The sequence below is a fragment of the Panthera pardus genome, unplaced genomic scaffold (genome assembly GCF_024362965.1).
Source record: "Panthera pardus isolate Hobbes unplaced genomic scaffold, ASM2436296v1 HiC_scaffold_12, whole genome shotgun sequence".
NCBI lineage: Eukaryota > Metazoa > Chordata > Mammalia > Carnivora > Felidae > Panthera > Panthera pardus.
In genome coordinates, this window is record NW_026526677.1 from 627,087 (window position 1) to 654,109 (window position 27,023).

The 27,023-nt window shown below is 62.5% G+C and overlaps 1 protein-coding gene across 3 annotated transcripts; it reads right to left on the reverse strand.

Annotated features, from left to right (window-relative positions):
- Positions 1–1,125: 1,125 nt before the first annotated feature.
- On the reverse strand, positions 1,126–26,699 carry CHID1 (chitinase domain containing 1). 3 transcript variants are annotated; one of them, XM_053899284.1, is made up of 14 exons: positions 26,571–26,646; positions 23,900–24,049; positions 20,724–20,877; positions 20,043–20,192; positions 19,651–19,783; positions 18,884–18,928; positions 18,312–18,418; positions 17,868–17,929; positions 14,982–15,074; positions 10,168–10,269; positions 9,455–9,610; positions 1,781–1,861; positions 1,495–1,537; positions 1,126–1,308 (listed from the first exon to the last, which is right to left on the reverse strand). In XM_053899284.1, exons 3-14 carry the CDS (start codon positions 20,832–20,834, stop codon positions 1,210–1,212), a joined length of 1,182 nt encoding a protein of 393 aa, XP_053755259.1. In that variant the 5' UTR covers positions 20,835–20,877; positions 23,900–24,049; positions 26,571–26,646; the 3' UTR covers positions 1,126–1,209. The 3 variants fall into 3 exon arrangements, with proteins under 3 accessions (XP_053755259.1, XP_019293194.2, XP_019293196.2); XM_019437649.2 differs by lacking the exon at positions 23,900–24,049 and having other exon boundaries at positions 26,571–26,699; XM_019437651.2 differs by lacking the exons at positions 23,900–24,049; positions 26,571–26,646 and having other exon boundaries at positions 19,602–19,783; positions 20,724–20,840.
- Between the last annotated feature and the right edge of the window lie 324 nt (positions 26,700–27,023).

Genomic DNA, 27,023 nt, shown 5'->3' on the forward strand with positions numbered 1-27,023 from the left:
GCCTGTGCCTACAGTTCCGTCCAGTGCTCCTGCCTGTTGCCAGGGTGTCTGTGTGGGGCCCTATGTGCCGGTCAGCGTCCCCGTCCCACAGGCAGACAGGCACACGTGTGAACACGTGCACACAGGCACATACGCACCTGTGGAAACCGGGCACATGGACTTCCGGTACAACACTTCCCCCACCAGTCTGCTTATTCAGGCCCCACCCTGTGAGCAGGCCTGGGGGTCGGGAGTGGGGTAGCTGGCAGAGCCCGGCCCCCTGGAGACGGGCTTCCTCCCTAGGGCAGCTGCGGGAGGGGAGGGTGGCTCCAGCAAGGAACTGGAAGACCCAAGGCCCTGCCCCTCCTGACACACGACCTCCCCCTCGGGGCCCTTCTGGCTTCTCGTCCACCCACGACCCCCAGCTTGGAGCTCTAAGCCCAAGGGTGTAAGGGAGACCGGAGCCGTGGGGCGGCCGCACACTCACACACGGCGTCTGGCCGGTTGGTCTGGGCGGGCAGGGCTCTGGTTCCGGGCCCTGGACTGTCATGGTTCCCAAGGGGTTCTGCTGCTTGGAGCCCACGAAGGTTAATTACTGGGGAGGAGGCGTGAGCAGCCCTTCTGGCTGGGGGGCCGGGGGGCAGAGTCTTTGGCTACCGGCAATCCCAGCATTTCTCCTGATGTTTCATACTGGGAGCCAGGTTACCCTGTGGGTGGAAACTGACCACACGGCCCATGGGTGCCAGAGGGCTCCCAGGGGTCCTTCTGTTGCCCCCGTGGGGTCCAGGGCCTCTGCGGACAAGAAGAGCTTTTCTGAGCCCAGCTTTCTACAGCGACGCCTACACCCTTGCCGTGTGCAGCTTGGTGAGCGGACTGAGCCAGCACGGGCGGTGAGAGGCCAAGGCCCCTCTGTGCAGCCCTGGGCTGACACTAGGTCCTACCAGGGGCCTGGGGTCCACATGTGAGAGGGCCTCCTGGTCCTGCCCCAACCTGGCCAACGACAGGCAGCGGTGAGGGCTGGGTGGGAGGGGCCTGGGTTCTCAGGCACCGCCCCCCCCCCCCCCCCCCGGCTACCCCTCCCCACATCGCTCACGAGGCCTGGGGCCCGGGCCCCCTCTACCACCGCTCGAGGACCACAGCAGAAACTGAACAGAAAAGAGGAGTCTGTATTTTGCTTATCAACTGGTCACTCCACTGCTCAGGAAAGCACACGTCCGCTTGGAGCCAGGCCTAGAGCAGGTCGTAGAAGTAATCCAGGCCCTGGCCCAGCTCCCACATGGACACTCCGACGCCCAGCTCCCTGGCCAGCTCCAGCCGCACCTGCACAGACTGCAGGCCCCGGGAAGCGTCAGCCCCACCTCTCACCCCCTGGCAGCCGCCCACCCCGGCCGCCAGGGAGTAGCAGGTCAGGCCCCGAGCTGACCTCCGCTGCTCACCGAGGGTAAGGGTCACTGTGGGGGGAGGGGTGTGGTACCTGCGCCCCCACCCCCAGCACAAAGGCGGGCCCGTGAGTACCTTCAGAGTCGGGTAGAAGACGATGTGCCTCCCTCCGCGGCTTCTGCAAAAGGATGAGCCTTCTGCCTCTGCCCACCTCAGCTTCTCCCAACCCCACCCCACGTGGAAGTGCGGGGCCCTCCTCCCCGTCAGCAGAAGCCTCAGATCCTGCCGGAAACGCCGCCCCACGGGTCCGCTCCTTGGGCCGGATCAGCCCTCGGGGGCAGGGGTCGAGCGCAAGGCCCTGGGGCCCTTGGCCAGCCTGGGTGTGCACAGCCCTCACCTAGGGCCTCCTCCGGACACTCACTTCTTGTACTCGAAGAAGTGTTCTGCCGCCTGGCTGTCCCACACGATCCGGGGCCTGTGGTCCTTCAGCATCTGGATGTACCTGCAGGGAACCGGGCAGAGGTGTGGGAGTCCTCGAGGCAGCCTGACACCGGGAGGGTCACGGTGGCTGAGGCTGTCACAGTCGGGCGAGGACCACACGTGTGCCCCGGACACACGTACAGGAACACAGGATGGGGCACGGGACACTGCCCCCCGTGAATGTGCACTAGGGGTGGGGGACGGTCAGAGACGCGACAGACGGCTCCGACCTCAGGAGCCTGTGAGCTCACTGCTCTGGGCTGTGCAGGTGGGAGAGAGACTGCACCAAGGGGCTGGGTGTCCTGACCAGGCCTCTTGCTGTGACATCTGCACCATGAGTGTCCAAGTGGACAGAGTGAGGGCACCTGCACTCAGGGTGTGGCCTCTGTAAGGTACACGGAGCAGACCAGGCACGCGACTGCCCTGAGCGCCACAGGAAGTGTGCGGGGCATTCAGGTCAAACCACAGGCTTCTGAGGAAGAGCGGGGCCTGGGGACAGTCCCCGGAGGTCCCCAGCCCAGCTCTCTGGGGCCAGCAGGCAGGGGCGGTGGTTTCCGTGCCCTTCCGGAGGCCAGGCTGCCCCAGCGTTGCCTTCCTTGCCGTGGACAGGGCTGCCTCACACCCACAGCAGTCCTTTCTGACCACCAGGAGCCAGGGGCTTGAGACTGCGTCCCCCGGCCGCCTAGACGCATGCAGAGGACAGGTGACTTCCCAAGGTGCCGTTGGGCCAGGAGGGCCGGGCCTCCCAGTAGCGGGTTCGTGAGTGCCCCCTGGCAGACAAGTGCCGGACAGGAGGGGACGGGTACCTGCTGGCAAGGGGGGCGCCCTGCAAATCCAACCACCCAACATTAGTAGATTACCCTTAATTAAAACAAGGTTCTCGGTTCGCTCACATTATTTGCAATTTTTGGTCTGAGGTCTCTGTGAGAATCCAGGACGTGCAGGGCAGAGCATGCAGGGCCAGACGGGAGGGTGTGTGTGTGGGGGGTAAAGGACAGGGCATTTGACCCAGGCTGCCCCTGAGTCCCCAGGGTCCCAAGCCAGGGTAGTGGGCAGATGCTGCAGGATGGGCCCTGGCTGGGGGGTGGAGGGCACGGAGGCTGGGGTCGCTCCCCTCTAGGTGACATGATTGGGGGCACACAGGACCCCGTGTTCACCTTAGTGCAGCCCCAGGGACACAGAGAGGCCAGTGGGGAGCAAACCCTGGGGAGGGCACGGTTGGGCACAGACCAGAGCTGGGAGGGGAGGGTCTGAGAGGGAGAGGAGGCAAACGAGGAGGTGGGAGCCAGAGAGAGAAGCAAGAGGGGAAATACTTCAAAAGTGAGGGCGGCAGCATTTCCCCAAACTGACCCAAGTGAGCCCTCAGCCGCACACCGCACAGCTCTGGTTGCAAGAACCGCCCAGACCAGGCGAGCCCGCAGACAGAACGCAGACTGGGGTCGCTGGGGTGGGGGTGGGGGGTACTGCCAAGAGGGCCCAAGGGTGCTTTTTGGGGGAGGAAAGTGTGGAATTTGAGGTGCTGGCTGCACAATTTTGAGACAAACGCCCTGGCACCCCACCCTCTGAAACGGCGAGTTTATGGAGTGTGGAAACCACCCCCCCCCCCAAAAAAAAAGGTACCAGACCTAGCCTAAGGGTTCCAGGAACGTCAAGGAGAGAACATTCCTCACCAGGATGAGGACATTCCTGGGCCTTATGGGGGAGCGGGGGGGGGGGGGGGTGGGGGACAGGGACACCCATGGAGACCAACCAGCAGTGGCTCAGAGAAAGGGTCCGACGGAAATGGCAATGAGGGTGCACGTGTGCGGGACCACCACAGAGGGAGGGGGGTGCCTCCCACCCCAAAGGAAACTGGCATGTGGCTTCTCACCTTCACTGGTGGGACCTGAGGTCTCCCTGCACTCAATGCAGGAGCCCTGCCCCACGAGACCAGAGGCACAGGACAGGCTGGACCGAGTCTAAGCCACCCACTCGTGCCGGACCTGCCCACACCCCAGCCTCAGGAGGGGTCCCTGCCAGCCCAGACCCGACCTCCCATTGGCAAGGGGGCCTGATAAACACGCAGAGGGGGACCCATGTGCCCAGTGGCCTCTCCTTGTTACTGTTCCCACTGCCCACTGCCACCAGAGTCCCCCGAGCTGCCCCCGCCCCCACTGCCCCAGCAGCTGTCACTGGGGCTGGGCCCTTGCTGCGTCTTCTCGGGCTAGATGTGGACAGGGTAGGGTCTCCCTGACGCAGGCCCGTGCCATGAGCCGCTCCTCTGTGGGTGACACGAGGACCCTCACCTGCAGGGCCCACCCACAGGCAGCAGGGCTCCTCCCCAGCTGCCTTTCACGGGCTAGGCCTGGAGGAAAACCTCCAAAGTGAGACAGGCCCACAGCAGAAGACCCCTGGGGAGCCGAGCAGGGACAAAGGCAACTCTAAAGCCAAGCAGGGCACACAAGGAGGCCAGGGCTGAGACACAAGACCAGGGTGCCTGGAGGCAGGACCTAGCAGAAGGAAAGGAAGACACAGACCAAGGCGCGAAGACAGAGAGAAGGCACAGAGCCACAGGAAGGCGGCCGTGAGAAGCCACCCAGGGAGGCCGCCGAAGGGAGACCGGGCACAGGACAGCGACACCCACGGAGCAGGCATCCCCACGAGGTTCCCCGACAGCTCCCTGCCCACGGGGCCTCACACAGACCTGCTGTCCTCAACTGGGGGGAGCTGGGTGCCCAGCACCGTCGTCTGGGGCTGGCAGGTCACGGGGACTGGCCTCGCTGGGAAGCATCCTTCCCCGAGCCCCTGGCACCCCGGCTCTCAAGGAGACTTCCAAGCATGACCCGCCCTTTCCGGACCCAGCTGGCTGTGCTCCAGCTGGGGATCCCCAGGCAGGGGCAGGAGATGGCCCAGCAGGGTGGGGATTGCTGGCCCCGAAGGTACATAACAGGGGCCCATGTGGATTGGTGCCGGGTATCTTGTGGGGCCAGGCTGGGCCTGCAAGGAAGCAGGACAGCCTCTCAGGAGAGGGGCTTTGCAGGCACGGGGACCCGCAGACCAGCACCTAAACTCGTGCTACCTCCTGGGGCGTTTCACAGCTGCCCAAACTCCCTGAAGTTAGGGAGTGAGCAGGCCATATGGAGGAGCCTGGACACGGTCAGGAAAAGGCCCACGTGTGGCCCAGGGATGGCCAACAGAGACCAGTGAGTCGGGAGGGAGGGAAACTCAGGATGTGGAGCAACAGCCACTGCAGACTGGGGCCCCCTGAGGTCCCTTTGGCGGGCACAGAACGCTAGCCTGGCTGGCAGAGGCCGGGAGACCACACGCCGGGCCTGAGGGGCTGGCCTCCTGCCCCACCACGGGGTCCTGGCTCTGTCTGAGGCCGAGCAGATGGTGAGGCGGCCGATCCCCCACTGCCCTGGAAGAGGCGGAGGACACCTGCCACAAAGGGCCAGGTCTCCGTGCCGGAGTGGCCAAGACAGGGAGGGCACATAATCCTGGAGCAGGCTGCAAGGGCTTCCGTCAGCGCCAGAGCTGGAGAGAGCCTGAGTGACCGTGGGGCTCACCGGCGGCCTACACCTGGCCCGATGTCACCTGCACGGGGAGCAGGGCCTGCCACAGCAGGTTCTGCAGGGGAGGGAAGGGGGGACTGGCCAGGGTGGCATCCTGGTGAACTGCATTTCTGGGGTGTTGCTCCTGAGCCCTCCCCTCCCCCCGCAAACAAAGGCATCAGTGTAGAGCCAGCTGAGCTCTTCCGTCTGGCTCGCTGGATCAGAGAGACGCAGCCCTGAGAGGGGCATGTGTGTCAGGCCTTCCTTCCCTGAAGGCCAGGAGGACTGCCCGGAAGAATCAGGCTGTGGCCAAAGGACCCCCACGGGGGCCCTCTGCCGGGTGTGGGGAGAAGGCTCACACCACATTGGGGCCAGCGTCCATCGCCCCATCTGGGTGTGTCCTCCGTTTGCACCAGGAGCTGCTGTCATTCTACGACATCCTTCCTGGACTGTAGCTCTCACCCTGGGACTGGCCTGTAGGGGAGGTGACCCCTCTCCAGGCTCGGCTCCCCTCTCCTGGAGGGGGTGGCCCTCCTGATCCCCCTCAGCCCTGCAAGTCCTCCACGGGGCCAGCTCCCTGTGACGTGAACCCCAGGGAAGGTGCTGCACCGGGAATCGTGCTCCGCTTGAGACCCCGCTTTGGCAAAGGTCTCCCATCGCTGAGTCTGGCCGCGTCGGGGGGCCTGTGGGGAGTGGCCTCGTGAGGGCCGCGTGCCTGCCCCTCCCCCACCTTGTCTGGGGCCGAGGCTCCCTCCTTAGAACAGCAGCTCTCTCTGCCCTGGGGAGCCTGTGCCCTGAGACCCTTTGACCCGCAGCCTGAGGTGGCCCGGGGGATAAGGAGAGTCCCAGGAGCCACCATCGGGATGGCAGAGTCTCTTGCCGGGTCTCAGGGCACCAAGCCTGGTCCCATTCCACAGCTCGGCAGGAAGGGGCCTGGGGTGGAGAAGAACACAGCCGGGTCCGTGCAGGGGACCCTGGGGCAGCCCTCCACTATGGCCCTCCCTGGAAGCAGACTCGACCCCTCCTCTGCTCCAAGTCCCCAGGCGAGGCAGCGCCTGGTGCCCGGAGGCTGTGGCACTGACCCTCTCTGCTTGCCACAGGCCTCTCACTTCTGTGAGGCCCCTTAGCCCCTCTCTGTGGGGCAAACCCACCAGGTAGGGCCTGTGAGGTGTGTAAGCCGTGGCCCTGCTGAGCGGGAGCTGGGGGCTGGAGCTGCCGTCTGCTCGCGGGATCCTGGGAAGCGAGGCAGGGGAGGGGGGTGAGCACTCACACCCCTGGACCGCGTATGCGGGGTTAACAAGCCTGACACTCCACCTGCCATTGTGCTGCAGGGCCAAAGTTTAGTGAGTAAACAGTAACTCTCCACCCTTCAGGTGGGGACAGAGATGAACAGTGTACACGAAGATGGAGACTTTACGTAGGTGACTGAGGTAATACGGGGTCATCGGGGTGGGCCCTGATCCCAGGTGACGGGGATCTTTAGGAGAAGTGGGGATCAGGACACAGACACGAGCAGAGGTTTGACCTCGTGAGGACACTGGGAGAGGACAGCCATCCACACCCAAGGAGAGAGGCCTCTGGAGGCCCCGGCCCGGCCCACGCCTGGACCTGGGGCCCCGGCCTCCAGGACTGGGGGACGGTGACCATCTGAGGTCCAAGCCCCACGTGTGGTGTGCGCACGGCAGCACAGGTGGCTGAGCGGCACCTCAAGGCTAAGTCCCCTGCCCCCCACAGGCCTGGGCCAGCGGAGCCGGAGGCTGGAGCAGAGGCGGGTGGGGGCGTGGGGGCCCTGCATGATGCCTCCCTCAGCAGCAGGGGGTTCATCCTCCTACCCCTGGCTGACCGGTCGGCAGCTCCCTGGAATCCTGGGGCCCGGTGCTGGGAGCCCGAGCTCTGGATGGGGCTCTGCCCACTGCCTCCTTGGGCCAGGCACCCGGTCAAGGCTGTGGGGAAGAGCGGAGACACCAGCAATGCTTCTGGAATTTTCTCAGCAATCCCATGTCAGAGAAGTGCATTAGGGGACCCGGCCAGAAGGACAGATAGACAGGAAACAGGGAGCTCTCAGGGAGGGGTGGCCGGGTGCTGAGAAGCCCACTCTGCTGCTGGGAGATGGGGCAACGCCCCAGCGATTGGCCAGGCACCACAGCAGCCCTCCTGGAGCCGGGGAGCTGCTCCTCGGCCTTCTCTCCCCAGCTCCTGCCATTCACGCCACATCCACGCCGTGTCCACGCCACTTCCCAAGGCCCTTCTCGGCAGAGAGGGGCAGATCCAGGTTTAGGGACACAGAATGTGGCCAATGCCAGGGGCCAGGACAGGGGTGGGCAGCACAGACCCCAGCACCAGCTGTGTACCCAGAGGACATGGTCCTGGCAGGGTGACCACTTCCGAGCATGGCCGATCTCGGGGTTCGTGGAAGGGCAGTGGAGGGTCAGCTGAGGTGAGGGGTGGCTTTGGGCCCTCATGGGCACTGTTCCTTGTCCTGGAGGCCCAGCCCACAGAGCAGGAGGGGCCTAGAGGAAACAGAAGCCCCCCAGCCCGCTGGGCAAGTGACTGGGAGCAGCCCCTTCAAGCCCACGAGTGCAGTCAAGGGCCAACCAGGCAGCCCCCGTCCCTCCACCGAGGCACAGCGACAGGAGCAGCCACGGACGGCAGCCCACCCCCTGCCCCCCGCACCACCTTGGCTGACATGCCGTGTGCCTGATGGTGGCAGCCCAACTGGTGACCCACAGAGACCCCCCCCGCAAGGACAGCAGGCTGCAACGGGCGTGCACCCAGGTCACAGCGTCTGGACCCGCTCTCCGTGGCCGGCTCACACGGTTCCCAGGCACCCGAACAAAGATTGAGAAGATTCAGCGCCAAGGCGCCCAGCGCCCAACAAGGCAAAATTCACAATGTCTGGCGTCCCACCTAGGGGCCCCAGTCTGCAGAGCTCGGGCCAGTCGGGAGCCTGGGAAGGAGAGCCACCAGCTGAGCAGACCCAGGACGGGCCCGCCTCGGAGTGCGACTGTCACAGCCCGGCCCACACGTGCGAAGTGCAGGACACGCGCAAGAGAAAATCCAGTGCGAACTTCTGGATGTGACGGGGAAGCACAGGCTGCAACGCCACGGAAGGCGCGACAGAGACACCAGTCAGCGCCCCTGACAAGGCCGACAAACATCCCACAAAAAGGAAAACAAAACGAGCATCGGGGGCAGGAGACAAATCAAGTGACCTCACACATGCTTGAGGGCCCGAAAAAGAAGACAAAGGGACAGAAAAAAAACGTTTGAAGAAACCAGCCAAAGATTTTCCAAATTTCACGAAAAGTACAAATACACAGGTCCCAAAAGCTCAATGAAAACCAAGTACAAAACACATAAAACCCCAGGAAGTCGCGTGCTAATCAAATCCCACCGGGCGTTGGGGGAGGGGGGGGTCTCACTGGACAGGACAGCCTAGAACCACACCCCTAGCATCAGTATCTTCCAGAAAACCAACGCAAAACAAAGCTGAAAAGAATTCGATACCAGCCAGGGCACCTGGGTGGCAGTCAGTTAAGCATCTGACTCTTAATTTCGGCTCAGGTTATGGGTTGGAGCCCTCCGTCGGGCTCTGTGCTGACACCGCGGGGCCTGCTTGGGACTCTTTCTCTACCCCTCCCCTGCTCACGCCCTCTCTTTCTCTCAAAATAAATGCAGTTAAAAAGAAAAACAAAAAACACCGTGAAGAAAAACAACTTTGGTACCAACGGACTCGAAAGGCAAGAGACCTCGGGGGCTGTCGGGCAGGAGACGACGCCAAGTGCATGAGCGCCTCTCAGGCCAGGCCCACGTGCCCCTCGCTGTCGGGAGGTGGTCTGCGTGCCCACGGACGGGGGGTGATCTCAAGGCGGGGGTCCCAGCTGCGGTGCTGGGATGGGGCCCCCAAACCAACAGGCTCAGAGGCTCCGCCTACAGGCACCAGGCGTGTGGGGTCAGACTGCCCCAGGCCTTCTCCCTTGCTCTAAGCCACCACCTCCAGGAGACACACAGACCCACTGGAATGAGGGCCAGGGGCGCAGGACAGCACCGGAGGTCACCCACGTAGTGGGGAGCCCTGGGCTCACCTGGCTCCGATGACAGGCTCACGGGCATCCCTGGAGGCTGCATAGTCCATGCCGTAGAGGTTGAGCCCCAGGAGGATCTTGCTCCGCCACTTGGACTTGGGGTCCAGGACCTGGACGCAGGCTCGAACCCAAGACAATGGTGCGTTGGGACCGGGCCTGCAGGGGTGAGAGGGGAGCGGGATTCAGCAGCAGGCAGAGGTGTCAGGCAGGGGCAGGATGGGAAGGAGGGTAGCAGACAGCAGGCCTCCCACGGTGGCCTCCAGCTGGACCCGTGCCGGCATTTGCTACGCCCGGGGCCTCCACGGGGGACAGAAACGGCAGTGGGCAGCACCGTGACATGTCTGCACCCGAGGCTCCCTTCGAGGCAGTGACCCCCGCCCACGGGAGCAACTTCTTGGCGATAAGGCGGGTCCAGTGCCCGCGGCCACTGTGCTGGCACAGAGGGACAACCCAGGATGGTGGTCCCATGAGGGCTGCCCACTGCCCTCTCGCACAGGCCCCCAAAACATGAAGGCTGCCCAATGCAGGGGCAATTGTGGGCTTCGGGTCCTCTGTGACCCTGGAGCCAAGAGCTGACGGCGGCATGGCCCCAAGCACGCTGGCAGGAAGCCAGGCCTTGTCCCTCTGAGTGTCCAGCGTCCAGGCCCCAGAGGAGGCAAGCACCTCTGCGCCAAGCCATGGAGCTCACGGGGTCCCTTGGTGCCCACACTCACTGCTGCGCTGTGGGGTAGTCATAGGTCATAAGGCTGAAGCCATCCAGCACGGGGGCCAGCTGCTCGAACTCCTTGTGAGTGAACATGCCCAGCTGGTCAGTCCTGCAGAGAGAAGCATGGCTGCCACTGCCCACCTCTCACAGCCCAGCTGACACCTGAGTCCAACTGAGGACAGAGCCAGCTGCCTTGGGGTGGGGGGGGGGGGAGAAGGGAGAGCTCCCAGACCATGATGCTTCCACCCTATACCCTGGGAGGGGGGCAGTCACTTTCCCTGCAAGGTAACTTGTCACTCAGTTATAGGACAGCGCCCACAGCGGTCAGGGCCACATTCCCAGAGCAGGGGTGGGCCGGGAAGGTCAGCAGGTCGAGCCCCATGTCGAAGGTCAAGCAAAGGCTCATTTCTCTCTCTGTCCCCGCCCTCCCTGCCACGCATCCAAGGGCGCCACGAGATCAGCCCAGCTCCGGGACAGCCCCATTCCCACCGGTGGGCATGGGTGCCCCAGGTAAGCCGAGAGCCCAGGTGGCCCATCGTCTAGCCCACGGCTGTGCCCGCAGCAATGCTGGAGACTGCAGCATCCCCAGGAGGGCTCTCCACCTGAGACAGGACCCCCCTTCTCAGCCTGCACCCCCAAAACCCTGGTCAAGCGTGTCTGCAGGGACCTCAGTGATGGTCATCCCTTCCACAGGACCCTGTCTCAAGGCCGCCCCACTCCAGCCCAGAGCAAAGCTTCTCCAGCTGCCTTTGGGGGGAGCAGCTAGGACGCCGGGCCCAGGCCCCCCAGAGACACGGGGCACCTGCAGGACCTGAAGAGAAGCAGAGCCAGCGGACGATGGCCTCACAGTCCCGACTCTGATGAGCACCAGACACAAAGGGGCACCCTGGGATGCACCTGGAGGCAAATACTTTGCTGGGCAACAACAGCCATGCTCCCCAATGGCCACACTTGGGACAGGCCCCCGAAGTGGACCAGAAGATGCCAGGCCCCAGCAAAAAGAAGACAGGCCACGGGCAGCCATGTGAATATATCGTGTACCCTTCGGGCCTTGGCCTGGAGCACCACAAGAACAGTGGGCGCATCAGCTTTAGGAAAACGCTTCCCATTTCAAAGGCTCACCTGTCTCGAGGTAGGACATTCACTTAAGGACCCATGGACACCTAGGTCCTGCCATTTCTGGATTCAGTGGTTCAGGAGGGAAAGCAGGGCTGTGGGCTGCTGTAGCATGGTTCAGCAGGGGGTGCACCCCTTAGGCCCGTGTCGCAGTTGCTGCAGTACCCAAGGGGCTTCTGGGGGGCCTGGCACCTTCCCTGCTCCACTGGGAGAGGGGACCCACCCAGGTGTGCAGGGAAGGCCAGCTTGCGGCAGGACCCAGGCGGGCATGAGGCCCAGAGAAATGAGCTGGGAGAAGGCCCTACCAAACCCGCTTTCGTGCCCGCCACTGCTTGGAGCAGACACTCCTGACAGCCACGGGGGACAGGGAGCTACGGGTTTTCAATACTCCGCCCCGAGAAGTGCACAGTTTAGGGAGGACTGCTGAGGTCGAGGGCAGACAGGACTCCTTGAGCCTCTCCTCCTTTGCTAATTCCAGTGGCCGCCCTGTTAGGGGTGGTTTCTAGAAGCTTCATGGAGTCCATCCCACAGTCTGCCCTCCCCTGTGCCCACCATACCCTTCCTGGGTTATCTAGCTCTTCTGGGCTGGTCCTCCATATGGTCGCCTGCCACAAGCTGGACTCCCACACCCTCCTGGGATGGCCCTGGTCTGCAGACGCTTGTTCCCAAATCACTCTCTTCCCAGCGCGGGCATTCCTCCTTTCTGGAAGGCTGGGCAGCCACACAGGCCCCTTCAGGCTGAGACCCCACAGCTGCCAGCAACGAGGCAGGAGGGCACTGCAGATGAGGGGTGGGCCCAGCAAACCTCGTGCGGCCCTGGCCTCCCTCTCCGGGCTGCCAGATGGCAGACATGCAGTGCGCCTCTAGACAGTTTCTCCTGGACACTGACATCGCTGGTCCGGATGGGGGGTGGCCCACTGTCCCACCTGGGGGTCTATCTTCTGCTCAAGCTTCTTCCTGGCAGCTCCCTTCTGTGTGCCTCTAGGGCCTGGTCCCTCCTGCAGGACTCCCAACCCTCTGTCCCTCATTCCCTCCCGCTTCACCCCCATGTGGTGGACACCTCCCTCCTTCATCACCCTGACTGGCTGCCATGTCGGGGGCTGAGCCCCATTGCTGCAGTCACCCCCACCTCTCATGGGGCCAACTGGTCTCTTCTCCAGAAAGGGTCCTGCCCTATCTCCCCAGTTCTCAAACCCCCCACGGCCCTGCGCAAGTAGCTTGACCCTCCACCTCCCTCCCCTGCTGGTATCTTCCCCCCGACACCACAAATCAGCCACCTACCAGCGGTCAACCTCAAGTCCTCCCCCTGACCAGCCCTCCCCAGGCTGACCCTCCCTGGGGTCGGTGCAGGCTCTGTGAATGGCCACTGGCTCCTGCCACCAGCCACGCTGCCCAGCCCCTGAACACCAGCCACAGAGCTGCCCCCATAGTAGCCCTGATGGGGCACCTAACTGGTGACGTGTGGAAGGCGGGGTCACCGTCCACATTCTTGCTGTTGGAGCACGCACGCCTGCCCCCCCACGGGCCCGGTCACCCAGCCCCTGCCTGCCTCTCGCCTACTCAGCCCTGTGGCTCCTCCTCTTCCACCCGGAGCTGGTGTCTCCACCTGCACGTGAGGCTGACGAAAAGTTCCAGAGTACCAGGTCTGCTGGAGGCAAGGCTGTGACCTTGAGGGCAGGGCTCAAGGTCAACGTGGCTACCTGAGCCAACAGTCCCAGACATGGCCCACAGCAGGAGAAAGGCACCGCAGACTCCCTCCGGGAGCTGCTGTTCTGTGGGCTGCAGCCAGTCCTCTGCCGAGAATGCCAAGAGGCACTGGGCTTGTCCGTTAGGGCGGCCATCTGCGAGCGTGTGGGGTAAACGCCAACAAGACGGATGAGCTCCTGTGGGGCACCGCCAGCCGGAGCCTCGGGGGGAAAAGGCTGGGCTGGTTCACAGCTGGGACAGCACAGCCCGTGAGCCCATCAGCGCCTAGAGCCCCCCACCCTCAGTGCTGACCACACTGGCCACGGTCCCTCCCTCTGGACAGCCCCCCTCAGCCGCCACTGTCCTCTCACGGTGGCTGCAGGATGAGGGGCCGGTCACGTACTTTCTGCCTAGGTGCCAGGAGCCCAGGTAAGGTAAGAGTAAGATGCCTGGGCACAGAGGGCACCAGCGGGAAAGCCAGGCCCAGGGGTGGCCCCTCAGGGTACTCCAGCCCCTTTACCTTCCCACAGTCCAGCACACCCTCTGAGACCCTGCCCCACACATGCGCCAGACACTGCCAGGCTCTGGGGAGGGGTGGGGGGGTAGGGGCGCTGCAGGACTGGGTAGCACCTGCTCTTAGCCTAAGATGCCCCCAGCCTCTAGGAGCTTACCTTCGCCGACAGCACCTCCTGCACCCATCCCACAGATGGCTCCTGAGCCCAGAGGACAACAGGGTCTCCATCCGGCCAAGTACCTCCCACCCCCAAACCACCCACAGAAACTGGGAGACCCAGGAAATGGGCACCAAGCACCTACAGCCATGCCCACAGGCTCTAGAGTCTGCCACTCGGTCTTCCCAGGGCACGAGCTCCTCTTCCAGCCCCAGGTCCAGCTCCAACCTCAGAGTCCCAAGAGCCCATCCCGGGGCCGCCCCATGACACACGTGCACCCCCCACATATTCACAAACATGCACACACACTCTGCGTGTGGGAGGAAGGACAGACAGGTAGGGCTCTGGCTGGGCTCCCTCCTGGGCTGAGCACTACCCTCCCTGCTCCGTGAGGGAGATGCCGGCCTGTGGGACCCTCCCCACCCACAGTGGGGCCTGGGGACACAGGTGTGAACCCCACTCCCACTGCAGCCCACCCTGATGGACCAAGGACCCCGAAAGTGTCGGGGGGAAATTCAGATGGCAGGCTGACGCCCAGGAAATGCAAAGGGCGCGGGGTACCACAGCCCTAAACCACGTGCCCAGGCCTCGGGTGGCATGCGCTGGCTGCCAGGGGGCATGAAGGCCAGGCAGGCCTGCCCCCAGGGAACATCTGTCTCAGTTGCTGGAGCGACCCGCAGACTCCGGACGAGCGTCAACTGGCACTTCTATGAGCCCGTCAGCCTGTGAACCACGGCGGGACGTCACAGGCCCCAGAGGCCCACCCGTGCTGCTCCCGCTCAACAGCTGGGTGGGCCAGCTGCTTCCTTCCAGGGCAGCAGGTGGGAGCCCAGTGGGTACCTGTGGGCTGAAGGGCTGGGCTGGCAAAGGCCAGACAGAGGCCCCTGTTGGTCCCGCCTGGGCCTTTGTGGTCTCCTCCCCAACAAGGCCCTGCCATTTGACTCTGGGTCTGCCCTCAGTCCTCACCATAGATCTGGAGCCTCTCTGGTGCCCAGCACTGGGTAATACCCTGGGCAGACGGGCCATGATCCCAACAACTAGGGCCTGGGCGGCTCCGCCTCCCTGTTCCCTAGGTTCCAGAAGGGTTGCCCTATTGGGCTGGGAAGGGGGAACAGTCAGGCTTTGGGAAGGTGCTGTGACCACAGCCCTGACCTCCCAAGGGCACAGCAGGTGTGGACTCGTCCTAAAGCTCTACACTGTGGCAAGACCACACCTGATGATGGGAGTATCTATAAGATGCAGCCCCTCAAATTCAGGAACTTCCAGCACCTTCCAACATTTGGGGAAAGGGTAGTGCGTGCCCAGGGGGTTGACCTGGGTCCCCGGCCACAGCGAACATGGCACTTACCCGGGAGTGACGGCCGGTGGGATGACCAGGATGGCCAGCAGCCGGGCCTGGTGCAGGGCTTCAGCCAGGTGGGTGAGCATGTGGATGAGGCCCCTGCAAAGAACCAGGAGATCAAGAACAGGAAGTCAAGGGGTTTGACCCAGACCCGCTACAGGGCAGGAGCCCCGTCATGGGCACCTTCTGCCCTGGAGGTATGGGCTCCAGAGGCCCTGTGCACTTCACACACTCGAGCACCAGGGCAGCCCAGCAGGCCCCGTGGGGGTCACCTTCCACCCGAAGCGGGCTGATCCCTGGCCTTCCCTGCCCGGGATCACCCTGAGAATGACATGGGGAACAAAGGGCTGTCTGGGCAGCATCCCATCACATCTCCCAGACACACCGTCTGGCCAGGGGGTGACCTGCTGGTGGCTGGGTCAGCCCAGGCCTTCAAACACTCAGGACCAGAACAGTGAGGGAAGCGCCAGCAACCAGGTCTTGTGCTGAGGGGGGAGCCCAGCCCCCTCACGTGGCCACCCTCAGCCTGGAAGACACAGCCATCTGTCCCAGGCAGGGATGCGCCTCCAGTCCTGGGACACACAGGAGGAGCACCTGTGGGTAGGTGTCATGTGGCACTCTCCACTTGTGCCTGGGCGTGTCTCAGCAGGGAGTGGGCCACCAGATGGGGGACAGGGAGGGAGGCAGTGCCATGGGCTCCTCTGGCCCCTGGAGTCACAGCAGGGATGCCCAGTGGAACGGAGACGAGCACAGCTCCAAGCATCACCTGGAAGCGTCTGTCAGGCACCCCAGTCCCCCTCATGCCACCGACAGGTTCTGGGGTGGCCCCATGCTCTGGGCGTTCACTCTGGCCTGGCCCTGCCAACACTGTGAGAGCACAGCGAGCCCTCCCCCCAGAGGGTCCGGGGCACTCGCACTTTCACCGGCCCCCCCGTGTGGCCAGGGCATGGCGCCCAGTGCCCGCCTCCAGGCCCCACCAGCATGGCCCCGGTGGTCTTGACGGGAATGGGTGGTCACTGACCGCCAGACCGGGCTCAGTGGGAGTGATCCCTGCTACCATGGTGACTCTCCCAGAAGGAGGCAACTTGGGCTGTGGTCAGGCTCATCCCCGGGGAGCACATGCTTCCATCAGCTCTGCCAACAGCTGTCACATTGAAGCACAATCACTGTCACTTGCTCTCCTGGCTTTCTGGATGGCCCCGGGGCTGCGTCTTTGTGGGACGGAAAGGGTGGTCTCATGCCTCTGGGGCAGCACCCAACTGGGAACCTACGGTCACCCCTGTGCCGGGGAACAGGCCTGCCACACCCTGGGTATGAATGGAGAGGACCTGGCCACTCACGAGGTCTGGGCATCATCCCTGCCTGCTCTACTGGCTCAGGTCACTTGCTCCTCCCCACAGGACTTCTGTGGGACACGGGTGTCACGGAGCTGCTCTGCCACTGTCCCCATCATACACAGGCCATGTGCCCCAGAGCATCTGCCACAACGGCCTTTCCAGGCTGACCTTTGCAGAAGGAAACAGTGCCCTTGGACGCCTAGTCAGAAGCCCCAATGAGGGTGACAGGTGGGGACAGCCTCGTGAAATGTTCCCATCATGCCTCGCCACAGCCAGGCCCATTCCATCCTGGGAGACGGCTCCCAGGTAGCAACGTGCCCACAGCCATCTGCCAGACTGGCTCCTCTCTGCCCTACTCCACCTGGCCCCCTGCCTGCCCCTGCCAACCGCCCCCTCATCACATGCCTGCTACATCCTGGCTGTGGCTCAGGTAAACCCCCGCCCCGTGCTGCGAGCCCAGGCAGAATGCAGCTGTCTTGTGAGAAGCTGAATCAGAAGGTGATGGAAGGTCACCTTGGTAGGGCCTCTGCCCTGCAAAGATCACAACAGATCCTTGGGAGGAGAGGTGTGTGTTGGGGGGGGGGGGGGCATCTGCCAACAGCCAGAGCCCCTGATACGCTGGCCCTGTGCCAGCTCCTGATAAACACAGCAAGGCACTCGACTCAGCTCTTGTCGTCTCCATGCATCGTCCTGCACAAACTGGGCCTCAGGGCCCTCCCAGGGCTAGGGGCTTGCACCCAAGTGGGGTGGGAGTCACAGCTGCCCAGACAGGCCCGCCGCTGCAAAGCTGGGCAGGGAGCCCCAGACACAGGCCAGAGCCAACAACACGCCCTCCCCCTGCACGTGGAGACCAGAGACCGGCTTGGGGACACCATCTCTAGTGGGCAGAGAAGGGACTGCGGCCGCAGGACAGGAGGGGGGACGCCTTGCGGGGAGCCCTAGCCCAGTGCTCGCTGCTGGGGAAGCAAGGGCGGGGGGGCTCAGGCTTTGAGCTGGGACTCCTTCAGGCGGGGAAGTGGGGGGAGGCCGCTTTCGGAACTGCCGGTGGCCGGATGCCAGCCTCTGCCGCCCCCAGCACCACGTAGGCCTCCCCACCGCTCTGCCCCCACATCCCCGACAGAGGCAGGCAGTGGCTGCCGCAGGAGACACTGCACCACTCCCGGGTCACTCGGGTGCCCCTGTGAGGCGCGCAGGCAGTGTCTGTGGGCCTGGGCGGCCGGCTTTCCTCCCAGATGACTCCGCCGCCCGGCCGACCGCTTCTCCTTGTCCCCAGGAAGGCTTTGCGGTGCTCAGCAGAGGCGTGTGGGCTGGTGTCCAAGCCTGACACTGGTGTCACCGCCCAGGCCCCCATCTTCCCATAGGGTACTCTTGGGTGACGTCGATCACGTGGCCTTTACCACCCACACAGGCGTCCAGGCCGTCAGAGCAGCACAGTCAGAGCCAGATGCTGGCCCCTGGCTGTTCTTGAGGTGCTGTCCCCGTCCCCCTACGATGGCCCTCCCTCAGTCCTCCCTCCAGGACACTCGGGGGCCAGGAGAGCACAGAGCCCACTCACGTGTGCTTTTGGCTCAGCAGCTGGCTCCAGACCTCCACCACGAAGCCGTCAAAGTGCTGGCTCTGAAAAGGCACAGGGCAGGTGAATGCGGGTCCGATGACGCTGGTGGGGACGGGTGGGAAGGCAACGCGGAGGCAGCCACCAGTACGCATGCAGTGAGGTCACGGCAGGCCCAGAAGCCCCCCTTAGAAGGAGGCAATGCGGGGGTCCCCATAGGAGCCAGGAGCAGAGGGGCCAGGTGCTCACGCGTCTTGTCCCCTCACAGGCCTCCTCCCCAACCCCAACCCTGGGGACCTGAAGAACCAGCAGGGCGGGCGCCCTCCCAGGAGGGCAGCTGGCCGTCACCCGAGGGAAGCCTTCCTGGCCCAGGCGAAGACCAGGGCAGCAGGCCTCACCCCAGGGGACGTCTGTGGTCAAGGCGAAGACCAGGGCAGCCGGCCTCACCTTGGCCACCTGGACGATGGTCTTGCCCAGCTCCTCTACCTCGTCCTCGCTGTCCAAGACACTCCCAAAGTCCTCGTGAGTCCAGTCCTCGAATAGGAGTCGGGGCACTTGGGGGACAGACCCGCACACAGATGGTGACCCTTCTGTGCTTGGCCCTGCCCCCAGGGCAACCCTTGGCCATCAGAGCAGAGTGAGCACACAGCTAGGCACCCACAAGGCCTGGTGGGGGGGGGGGCGGTAGGCGGTACTGACCTCTTCCCCCTCACACCCCACGTCTCCGAGTGCCCGGACCCCCAGCTCCTTCAGCAAGTCGCTGCCTGGCTCTTGCTGTACCGTCTCCCCACCGGAACCTCCCCCACCCCTGCCATGGCTCCTCCTCCTCGGCCATCACCTGCTCCTTTGCTCCAATCCCCACACCCTGCTAGCCCCATCTGCACTCTGGGAACACCCTGGCCAGCTGCATGCTCCAGGACGGGTGGGGCTGATGTCATTCTGTCTAGTCCTGCCAGGGACACACACGGTGTGTAGCTGAAGGGCCGGGAGCCCCGCCAACCCAGGCCCACCAGACTTACCTATACGTAAGCCCTTGGCCTGTTTCCTGACTGCCCGCATCCACCCTGTGGGACGGGGAGAGGACAGTCGGTGCAGGGACACAGCCCCTTGCCCGCACGAAGACCCAGCCCACCCCCAAGGAAGAAAACGCCGGGCCCCATGCGACGGGGGTGCAGAAAGGCAGAACCAGGAGAGAATCTGCAGGTCCAGCCCCCTCCTCCTCCCACTCCTGCCCCCCCCTTCCCCCTCTCCTCCCTACGCAGAGCAGTCAGGACGGGTCAGACCCCTGGGCCACTAGGGGGGACATCGTGGCATCGGCCCCATCTGGGGAAAAGTGGCCTCCAAGGGGGCTGGGACTGTTTCTCGGAGCTGAGGGGTGCCCGAGGGCCCAGTCCCAGTGCTACCCAGTGTGTCCTTGGGCACTGCCCTCCCAGCATCGAAGAGCGGCTTCGGGGCTCAGATCTCCACAAGTAGCTAATGCACCCTCTCTCCAAACCCGAGAGGGGGACAGTTAAGGGAACTTGGGTGCATGCTCACGGAAGTGGCTGCCGTGGCTGTTGAGACAGCCCAGACTGTCCCAGACACCTCCTCCCTGGACCGGTGTACAAACTGCCGAGGGGAGCAAGGTTCTGGCTGATGCCAGACAGTTGTGACACTGACACACACACTCAGCTCCACACGCACTTCCAGACACGCAGAATCACATCCTCGTGCCCACACACACGGACGGGCACTCACACCCTTGTGGGCCCTCAGGACGAGCACAGATGGGCAGCAACGTGAGAACCTTGGTCCACGTCGTGAAGGCCTGTGACTTCGAACATCTCCCGACCGCGCCGCTTAAGCTGCAGCCACACGGGCGAGATCTGCGTGAATTTGCCCCCGAAGACCTTTGCAACATCATAGCCGTGGCTGTTCCACTGGCAGAAAATGGAGAACAGGTGAACAGGCTTGCGGCTGGGGACAGAGGGCCCTTGAGACACCTCTGCAATGGGACACCACGGAACCGCCTGTGCTGTGCAGGACAAGTCCCAGAAAACCCTCGGCATGACTCTCACTTCTTCGGGAGGCCTCTCTCCCGCTGCACCTGCACGGCGGTAGCCCAGGGAGGTGAGGACAAAGACCCCAGTGGCCGCCTTGCCCTCGGGACCTCCCCATCCACCCCAGGGCCTGGCTTACTGGAGTGACGTAGCCCAGGACGTCCCCAGCAAAGTGCCTCTCCCGGGCCTTAGATGAGCAGTAGCTACGATGCTCCAGAACCACATCCTCAGCCCTAAGGTCCGTCACCACCAGACCCCGGTCTTGGACCGGCTTCTCTGAAAACTGGGTCTGAAACAAAAGCGACAGGAGAAGGTGGTCAGGGTCTGTCGTCAGGCAGGACATGGGGCCCTGAGCAGCAGCAACGGTCTTCTCCCGAGCCAGGCACCACGTCCTGGGGTCAACATGGTGCCGCTGACCACAGCCCACCGGACAGGCCCACCCTTGGAGGCTCACTCTCCCATCCCAGAAAAATGGCGCAAAGGCACAGTGCATCTCATGTCCGATCCGTTCGACCGCTGTGAACATCACAGAACTGTGCAAGGCAAGACGAGAGAGTGCAGGCATGGGAAAAAGCAGAGGACGGGTGAGGGCTGAAATTTGGGCCGGTGGGGGAGGTGGGCAAACCCTCAGCCCCAGCACCAGAAGCCGCTCGCTCCCTCCCAGGCCATCCGGCCAGAGCCCCTGGCAGTGCTGGCCAGCTGCCAAGAAGGCCAAGGCCCCAGCATCCTGGCTCACAGACCGCCGCATCACAGAGGCCTTGGCGCATGGCTCCTGTGGGCAGGAAGAAGGCACGGAGGGCCAGCCCCTAACCACGCTTACCTTCTCCAGCAGTGTCTTCGAGGCGGCCTTCTTGGCATCTGACTTTGACAGAGTAGTATGAACAGAGCTGCAGGCCAGAGCAAGCCAGAGTGTGCTGAGGAGAGCCCTCATGGTGGCAGTGTCACAGTGCAGTCCAATCTCGGGGCCCAGGGGGCTGCAGAGAGAGCAGACCACATGACCACCAGCAGTGGGGTGTCCCCTCTGTCAAATGGAGCATCCAACGGGGCCTGGGTCCTCGTGGCACTGGGCCAGCCCCAGTGGCCTACCCAGCTTCCAGCACTGCTGCGCCCCTTGTTCCTCTCAGGTGCCCCAGAAAGGGGCCTCCCCACTGCTAGTCAGCCTTCCCCATCGCCTCAGCCATCTAGGAAAATGGTGACTGCCCTCCACCAACCCAAAGAAATTGGGCTACTGGAAGGTTTAAGCGTAAAATAAGAACCACAGAAAGGACTAGAAGAAAATATGTAACTCGGGGCGGAGAAGGCTTTTCCAAGTGTATCCGCAATGATGGAGGTTAGGAAAGAAAATGCCAACAGAATTCATTATGTCAAAATGTGACACTTTCAGAGCACCTGGGTGGCTCAGTCAGTTGGGCGTCTGATTCTTGATCTCAGTTCAGGTCATGATCTCACAGTCAGTTTGTGAGTTCAAGCCCTGCATCAGGCTCTGTGCCGACAGTGTGGAGCCTGCTTGGAATTCTGTCTCTCCTTCTCTCTGCCCCTTCCTCCACTTGCACTCTCTTTTTTCAAAATAAATGGATGAATTTTAAGGAAAAAAAAAAGTGACACTTTCATTTAGGAAACAAAAAAGAAATCTAAAGCAATAAACCAGAAAAAAAAATTAGAATATACTTCACTACACATTTCTACCCATTATTTACCCGTAACAAACAAAGAGCTCTTATAAGTCAACGACACTCCAATAAAAACCCCATTATAAAAGGAAAACGAAGAGATACATTCATATGTCCTAAGGCACAAAAACCCCTAACTCTATAATACCCAGGTACCTCATACATACATCCTATCGTAAAGACACCCTGTAAAAAGGAATACCCTGGAATAGAAATACTCTAATACAGATGTCCTGTAATAAAAATCCCATAATATAGAAGTACCCCATATTATACATATCCCAAAATACAAAAATACCCTGTACTACAGAGATGCCTTATAATAGACAAGACACCCCGCAACACCCAGAGATTCCCTGCAGTAAGTACACTAAATACTCTGTAATACGCAGAGGTGCCCTGTAATACAGAGATACCCTGACAGATCCAGAGGTGCCCTGTAATATACGGAGATACTCTGTAATACCCAGAGATATTTTGTAATACCCAGTGGTGCCCTGTAATACCCAGAAATACCTTGTAATTCTCAGAGGTGCCCTGTAATACCCAGAGATGTCTTGTAATACCCAGAGGTGCCCTGTAATACAGAGATACCCTGACAGATCCAGAGGTGCCCTGTAATATATGGAGATACTCTGCAATACCCAGAGGTACTTTGTAATACCCAGAGGTGCCCTGTAATACCCAGAGATACCTTGTAATTCTCAGAGATGCCCTGTAATACCTAGAGGTGCCCTGTAATATGCAGAGGTGTCCTGTAATACCCAGAGGTGCCTTGTAATACCGAGGTACCCTGTAATACACAGAGGTGCCCTGTAATACCCAGAGATACCTTGTAATTCTCAGAGGTGCCCTGTAATACCCAGAGGTGCCCCGTAATACAGAGATACCCTGACAGATCCAGAGGTGCCCTGTAATATACGGAGATACTCTGTAATACCCAGAGATACTTTGTAACACCCAGAGGTGCCCTGTAATACCCAGAGATACCTTGTAATTCTCAGAGATGCCCTGTAATACCCAGAGGTGCTCTGTAATATGCAGAGGTGCCCTGTAATACCCAGAGGTGCCCTGTAGTACCTAGAGATGCCCTGCAATAGCAGAGATACCCTGTAATACAGAGGTGCCCTAAGCCTGAGAAACAGCACCTCAGCTTCACCAGCAATCAAGGGAACAGACACTCAGTGTCGGGGAGGCCTAAAGAGAATGAAGCTAATGGCGTAACCTGGGCAGCAGCAATTCCCCCAAGCTATTCCTGGGAATTCAAGTTGCAAAAATCTTTTTGGATGACAATCTGGTTGCAAATACACTTTCCAACATGTGTTTCCTGTTACAAATTACACTTTGAGGGACTTCCCCACTTATGTGAAAAATGCACGAGAAGGTTCACTGCCACTCTGTTTAAACGGTAACACACATTTCCCTACACGAGAATACCGACAGATGCTGTGAGGCTTGCAATGCACTGTTGGTGCAAATGCTACAAAATGTAAACACACACACACACACGCACACACACACCCCACAATCCCATCTTTACTGAAAAATTCCTGTGTATGGGGTGCCTGGGTGGCTCAGCCCATTAAGCATCTGACAATTTTGGCTCAGGTCATGATCTCATGGCGCTGGGATCGAGTTCCACATCGGGCTCTGCACCTCTCTCAAAAATAAGGTTACGTACACACCATACAGAAAGTACGAAAGGGGGCGCTAGAAAGTAAGTGAGCAGGCTATTCGGACCGCTGATCATTCTGATTTTGGCGTCAGCTGCTACTTTTTGGCTTTCCTGCACTGGACTTTCAGGAGCTGTGCAGTTCATTTTTAGGTTCTGCCCCCACTCCCAGCCCCCCGCAATTCTACGTCATGGCAGTGGAGTACCGGGCGGGCCCAGACTGGCTGGGGTCTTTCCTGAGGCTTTAAGGTGTGCAGGTGTGAGGTGTGCTGGTTGACAGACAGCCCCTTCCAGACCAGCTAAGGAGCCACTTGGTGGCAGAGCCAGAGGAGACCCAGCAGGTCCTGGGGAACCAGCCCAGCATCCTGCCCAGCAGGCAGGCACGTGGCCTCTTCCTCTGACTATGGGCATCCCTGGGGTCACCAGAGCTCTAGCCAGGCAGGGCGTGCCCTGTCAGGAGCTGGCAAAGTCAGGCCCTCTGCAGCACTCACCCCTTGATCCCCTCCACCCCGTTGACCTCCTGGCCAGGAGCCTGTTTCTACCCCCCCAAAGCCCTCCTCCCTGCTTCACAGAGCAGCACAGCAGCACAACTTTGGGCTGTCACTTCCCTGGGCAGGTTTCTACACTGCGGCACCTGATACACCTACAGCATACCTGCGTGGGGCCACCTGGGGTGGCCTGGGGTGAGGAGCCCTGGAGGTCCCTCCCCACGAGGCAGGGAGGCACAGACAGCTGGCCCAAGGGCTTCGCAGGACAGAAGGGACAAAGCCGTGCAGAGGTGCAACAGGGGCAGCTCTGAAGGGGCTATGGGGAGGGAGACAAAGACCAGGTCAGACTGTCATCCTCTGCCCCCTCCCCACCCCTCCCCAGCAGCCCCTCTGCTGGGTGACTTTGTGGTATCAGAATCATCAAGGACAACAGCTCCTGCCGCCCTCCCTTCTGGTGACAACAGCTAGGACTTGGGCTCCCTCAGTCACAGCAGGGGCGGGTGGACAATACTGATCCGGTCAGGCTGAGACTACGGCCGCCAAGCTAGGAGGGGCTGGGGTTAGGAAGCCCAGCCACCATGAGGCCAGAAAGGCACCTGAACCAATGTGCTTCCAGAACACAGGCCTTGCACAAGGGGCTGCAGAGCTGGGGTGGGTTCTACGCATGCAGGGACGCCTGTACCTGCTGGCTGAGCCACAGGGAGTGGGGGGGAGGCCCCCAATTTTGACCCCAGCCCCTCCGGGTCTGCTCCATGACCTCAGGCTCCTTCTCAGCTCCAGGATAGAGGTCTGGGTCGCTGAGGATGGAAGGGGATGAGAAACCAAGCGGGAGGGTGGTCCTCAAGCAATTCACAGTGGCCCAGGGTGTGCCCCAGCGGCCTTCTCGCCCTCTGTCCACGGCCTGCCACCCCGCCTGCTGCCCACCCACCCAGAGACCCTTCGGCCAGTGACTTGCCCGGCCCCTGACCTGAGGAAAGGGTGGAGATGGGGCCAGTCTGGGGAAGGACGACGGACCCCGCCAGCCTCTGTGCACAGTGGAAAGGGAAGCGGAAGGGGAGCCACGCTGAGCTCAAGGCCTGAACTGGCACTGCCACACCATCCTGGAGGCAACGCGAGCAGGCTGCTCACGAGCGCTGGGGACACAGCGTGAGCTACCGTGACACGTGGGGGGCTCAAGCGGCAGCAACACCCGGCTCCCTGCTGTGCAGCGTGGGCCCGGCCACCCTACCCCACACCTGCGCCCCCTCGCGTCGGTGTTTCTTCCACACACACCAATGATCTCTGGGAGGCGCGGGTCCCGCAGGGTGCGGTGCGTAGCGACCGCTTCATGTCTGGGTGGCCCACAGGGCCCTTGGGAGGCAGGGGTCTCAGACCTGCGCTAACAACCGACAGCCCCACTATTCCAGGGGCTCCGAGCTCTGGGAGGACTGTCAGCAGCGTGTTGACCAAAGGACGGCGAGTCACAGCAGTGACTTTCAGGTGGTTTTTGAGACGCAGGGTAAGAGTCGGCCGCGGCCCGGAGCACGTGTGCACCAGGGGGAAGCCGCTCATCAGAGCTAACCCTGCTCCGTGGCACACGCACAATCCCTCTATTTCATTTTTAAGAAACAGAGATTTAGGGGCGCCTGGGTGGCTCAGTCAGTCACGTGTCCGACACTTGATCTCGGCTCACGTCGTGGTCTCAGGGTTCACGAGATCGAGCCCCGCGGCGAGCTCTGCGCTGACAGCGTGGAACGTGGTTGGGATTCTCTCTCTGCCCCTCCCCCTGCTTGTGCTCGGTCTCTCTCAGAATAAACAAACATGAAAAAAAAAATTGATTTTACCATCAAGTTGCTCTCACTATTCAGTGGTGTGCAGTTTGAGAACCGCGGACTGGTGGCGCCCCGGGGGCGTGACCTACACGTGGCCGGACCACGAGCCAACTTGCTGGCTTACAGAGTGCTGCTGTTCCCCTGGGCAGGTCACGGCCACACCAGCCGTGGAGCCAACCGCATTCCTGGGCGAGGGCGAGCACGCTCTGGGGAGCGAAGGCTGCGGTGGGACGACCACAGCCCTGGTGACATCTATTGACATCTATGGACCACGTGCTCCGCGTCGGGCTCTGGGACACAGGAACTGGAGTTCATGGCGCTCAGAGATGAAGAGTACGTGGCGCGTGGCCACCGTGCCTCCCTAACTCAACAGAGCTACGGACACAGGATGCCACCCGTGGCTCGAGGTCCAGTGCTGCCACCAGCCCACCGTCGCCGGCTCTGTGGGAAGCGAGGGGCCACGAGCCACCTCCTGCGTGGAAAGTCTACAGCTTTCAAGACACCGGGCTGAGCGAAGAGGGGTCCAGCCAAGTGCGCCCCAGCCCAACCCGCACAAGGACATCTGGCCCGCGCTCCGGGGACGGGGCAGCCGCCACCCTCGGTGTCCCCCACCTCACCCACACCGAGCGTGCTGGTCACACTCGCTGCCTCCAACTCGGGCCCTTACTCTCACGCCCTCGTGCCCAAATCTCACACCTCCACTCGCTCACACACCCGCTCACACCTGCCGTCTCACTCCCGCCCCACACTCACGCCCCTCCACCCGCTCACACCTGCTCTCACCCCCCCACACACCCACCCCTCACACTCGCACCCGCTCTCACACCCATCCACACGCTCACTCCCGCCCCTCACACCTATCCCCCCACACCCACCTCTCACACCCGCGCTCCCCCGCGCCCCCTGCCCGCACGCGCCTCCGGCGCGCCCACTTCGCGGCGCGGAACTGAGGCCGTGCGAGGAGGAGGAGCGGGCGCCGAGACGCGGGGCGCGGACGCCACCCCAGCCGGCCGCCGCGGGGCTCACCTTCATGTCCCGGAGGCCGGCCGGACCACCCTCGCGCGCGGACGGAAATCGCTCGCAGGCGCCGCCGGAAGTCCCGCCCCAGGACGCTGGCGCGTCGCCGCCGCGCACGGCACGCTGGGCCGGGGGCGGGGCCGAAGCCGGAGGCGGGGTCAAGGTAGGGGACTGGGGTACGGGCGGCTGCTGGGGCCGGGGACCCGGGACCCGGGGTCGGGGCAGGGGGCGGGGTAGGGGTAAGGGCCGGGGCCCGGGTAGCGGCCAAAGCAGGGGGTCGAGGTAGGGGATGGGGCCCGGGCCGGGGCAGGAGCCGTGGCGGGGACAGGGGTCGGGATAGGGGCCGGGGCAGTGAGGGGGCAGGGGGACGGACTGAGGCTGGCGCTTCTGGGGAGGGCGGCGTCCCGGCGATGCCGCGAGGCGGCCACGCAAGGACCGTCGGGAATCGCCTGACCCGGCGCC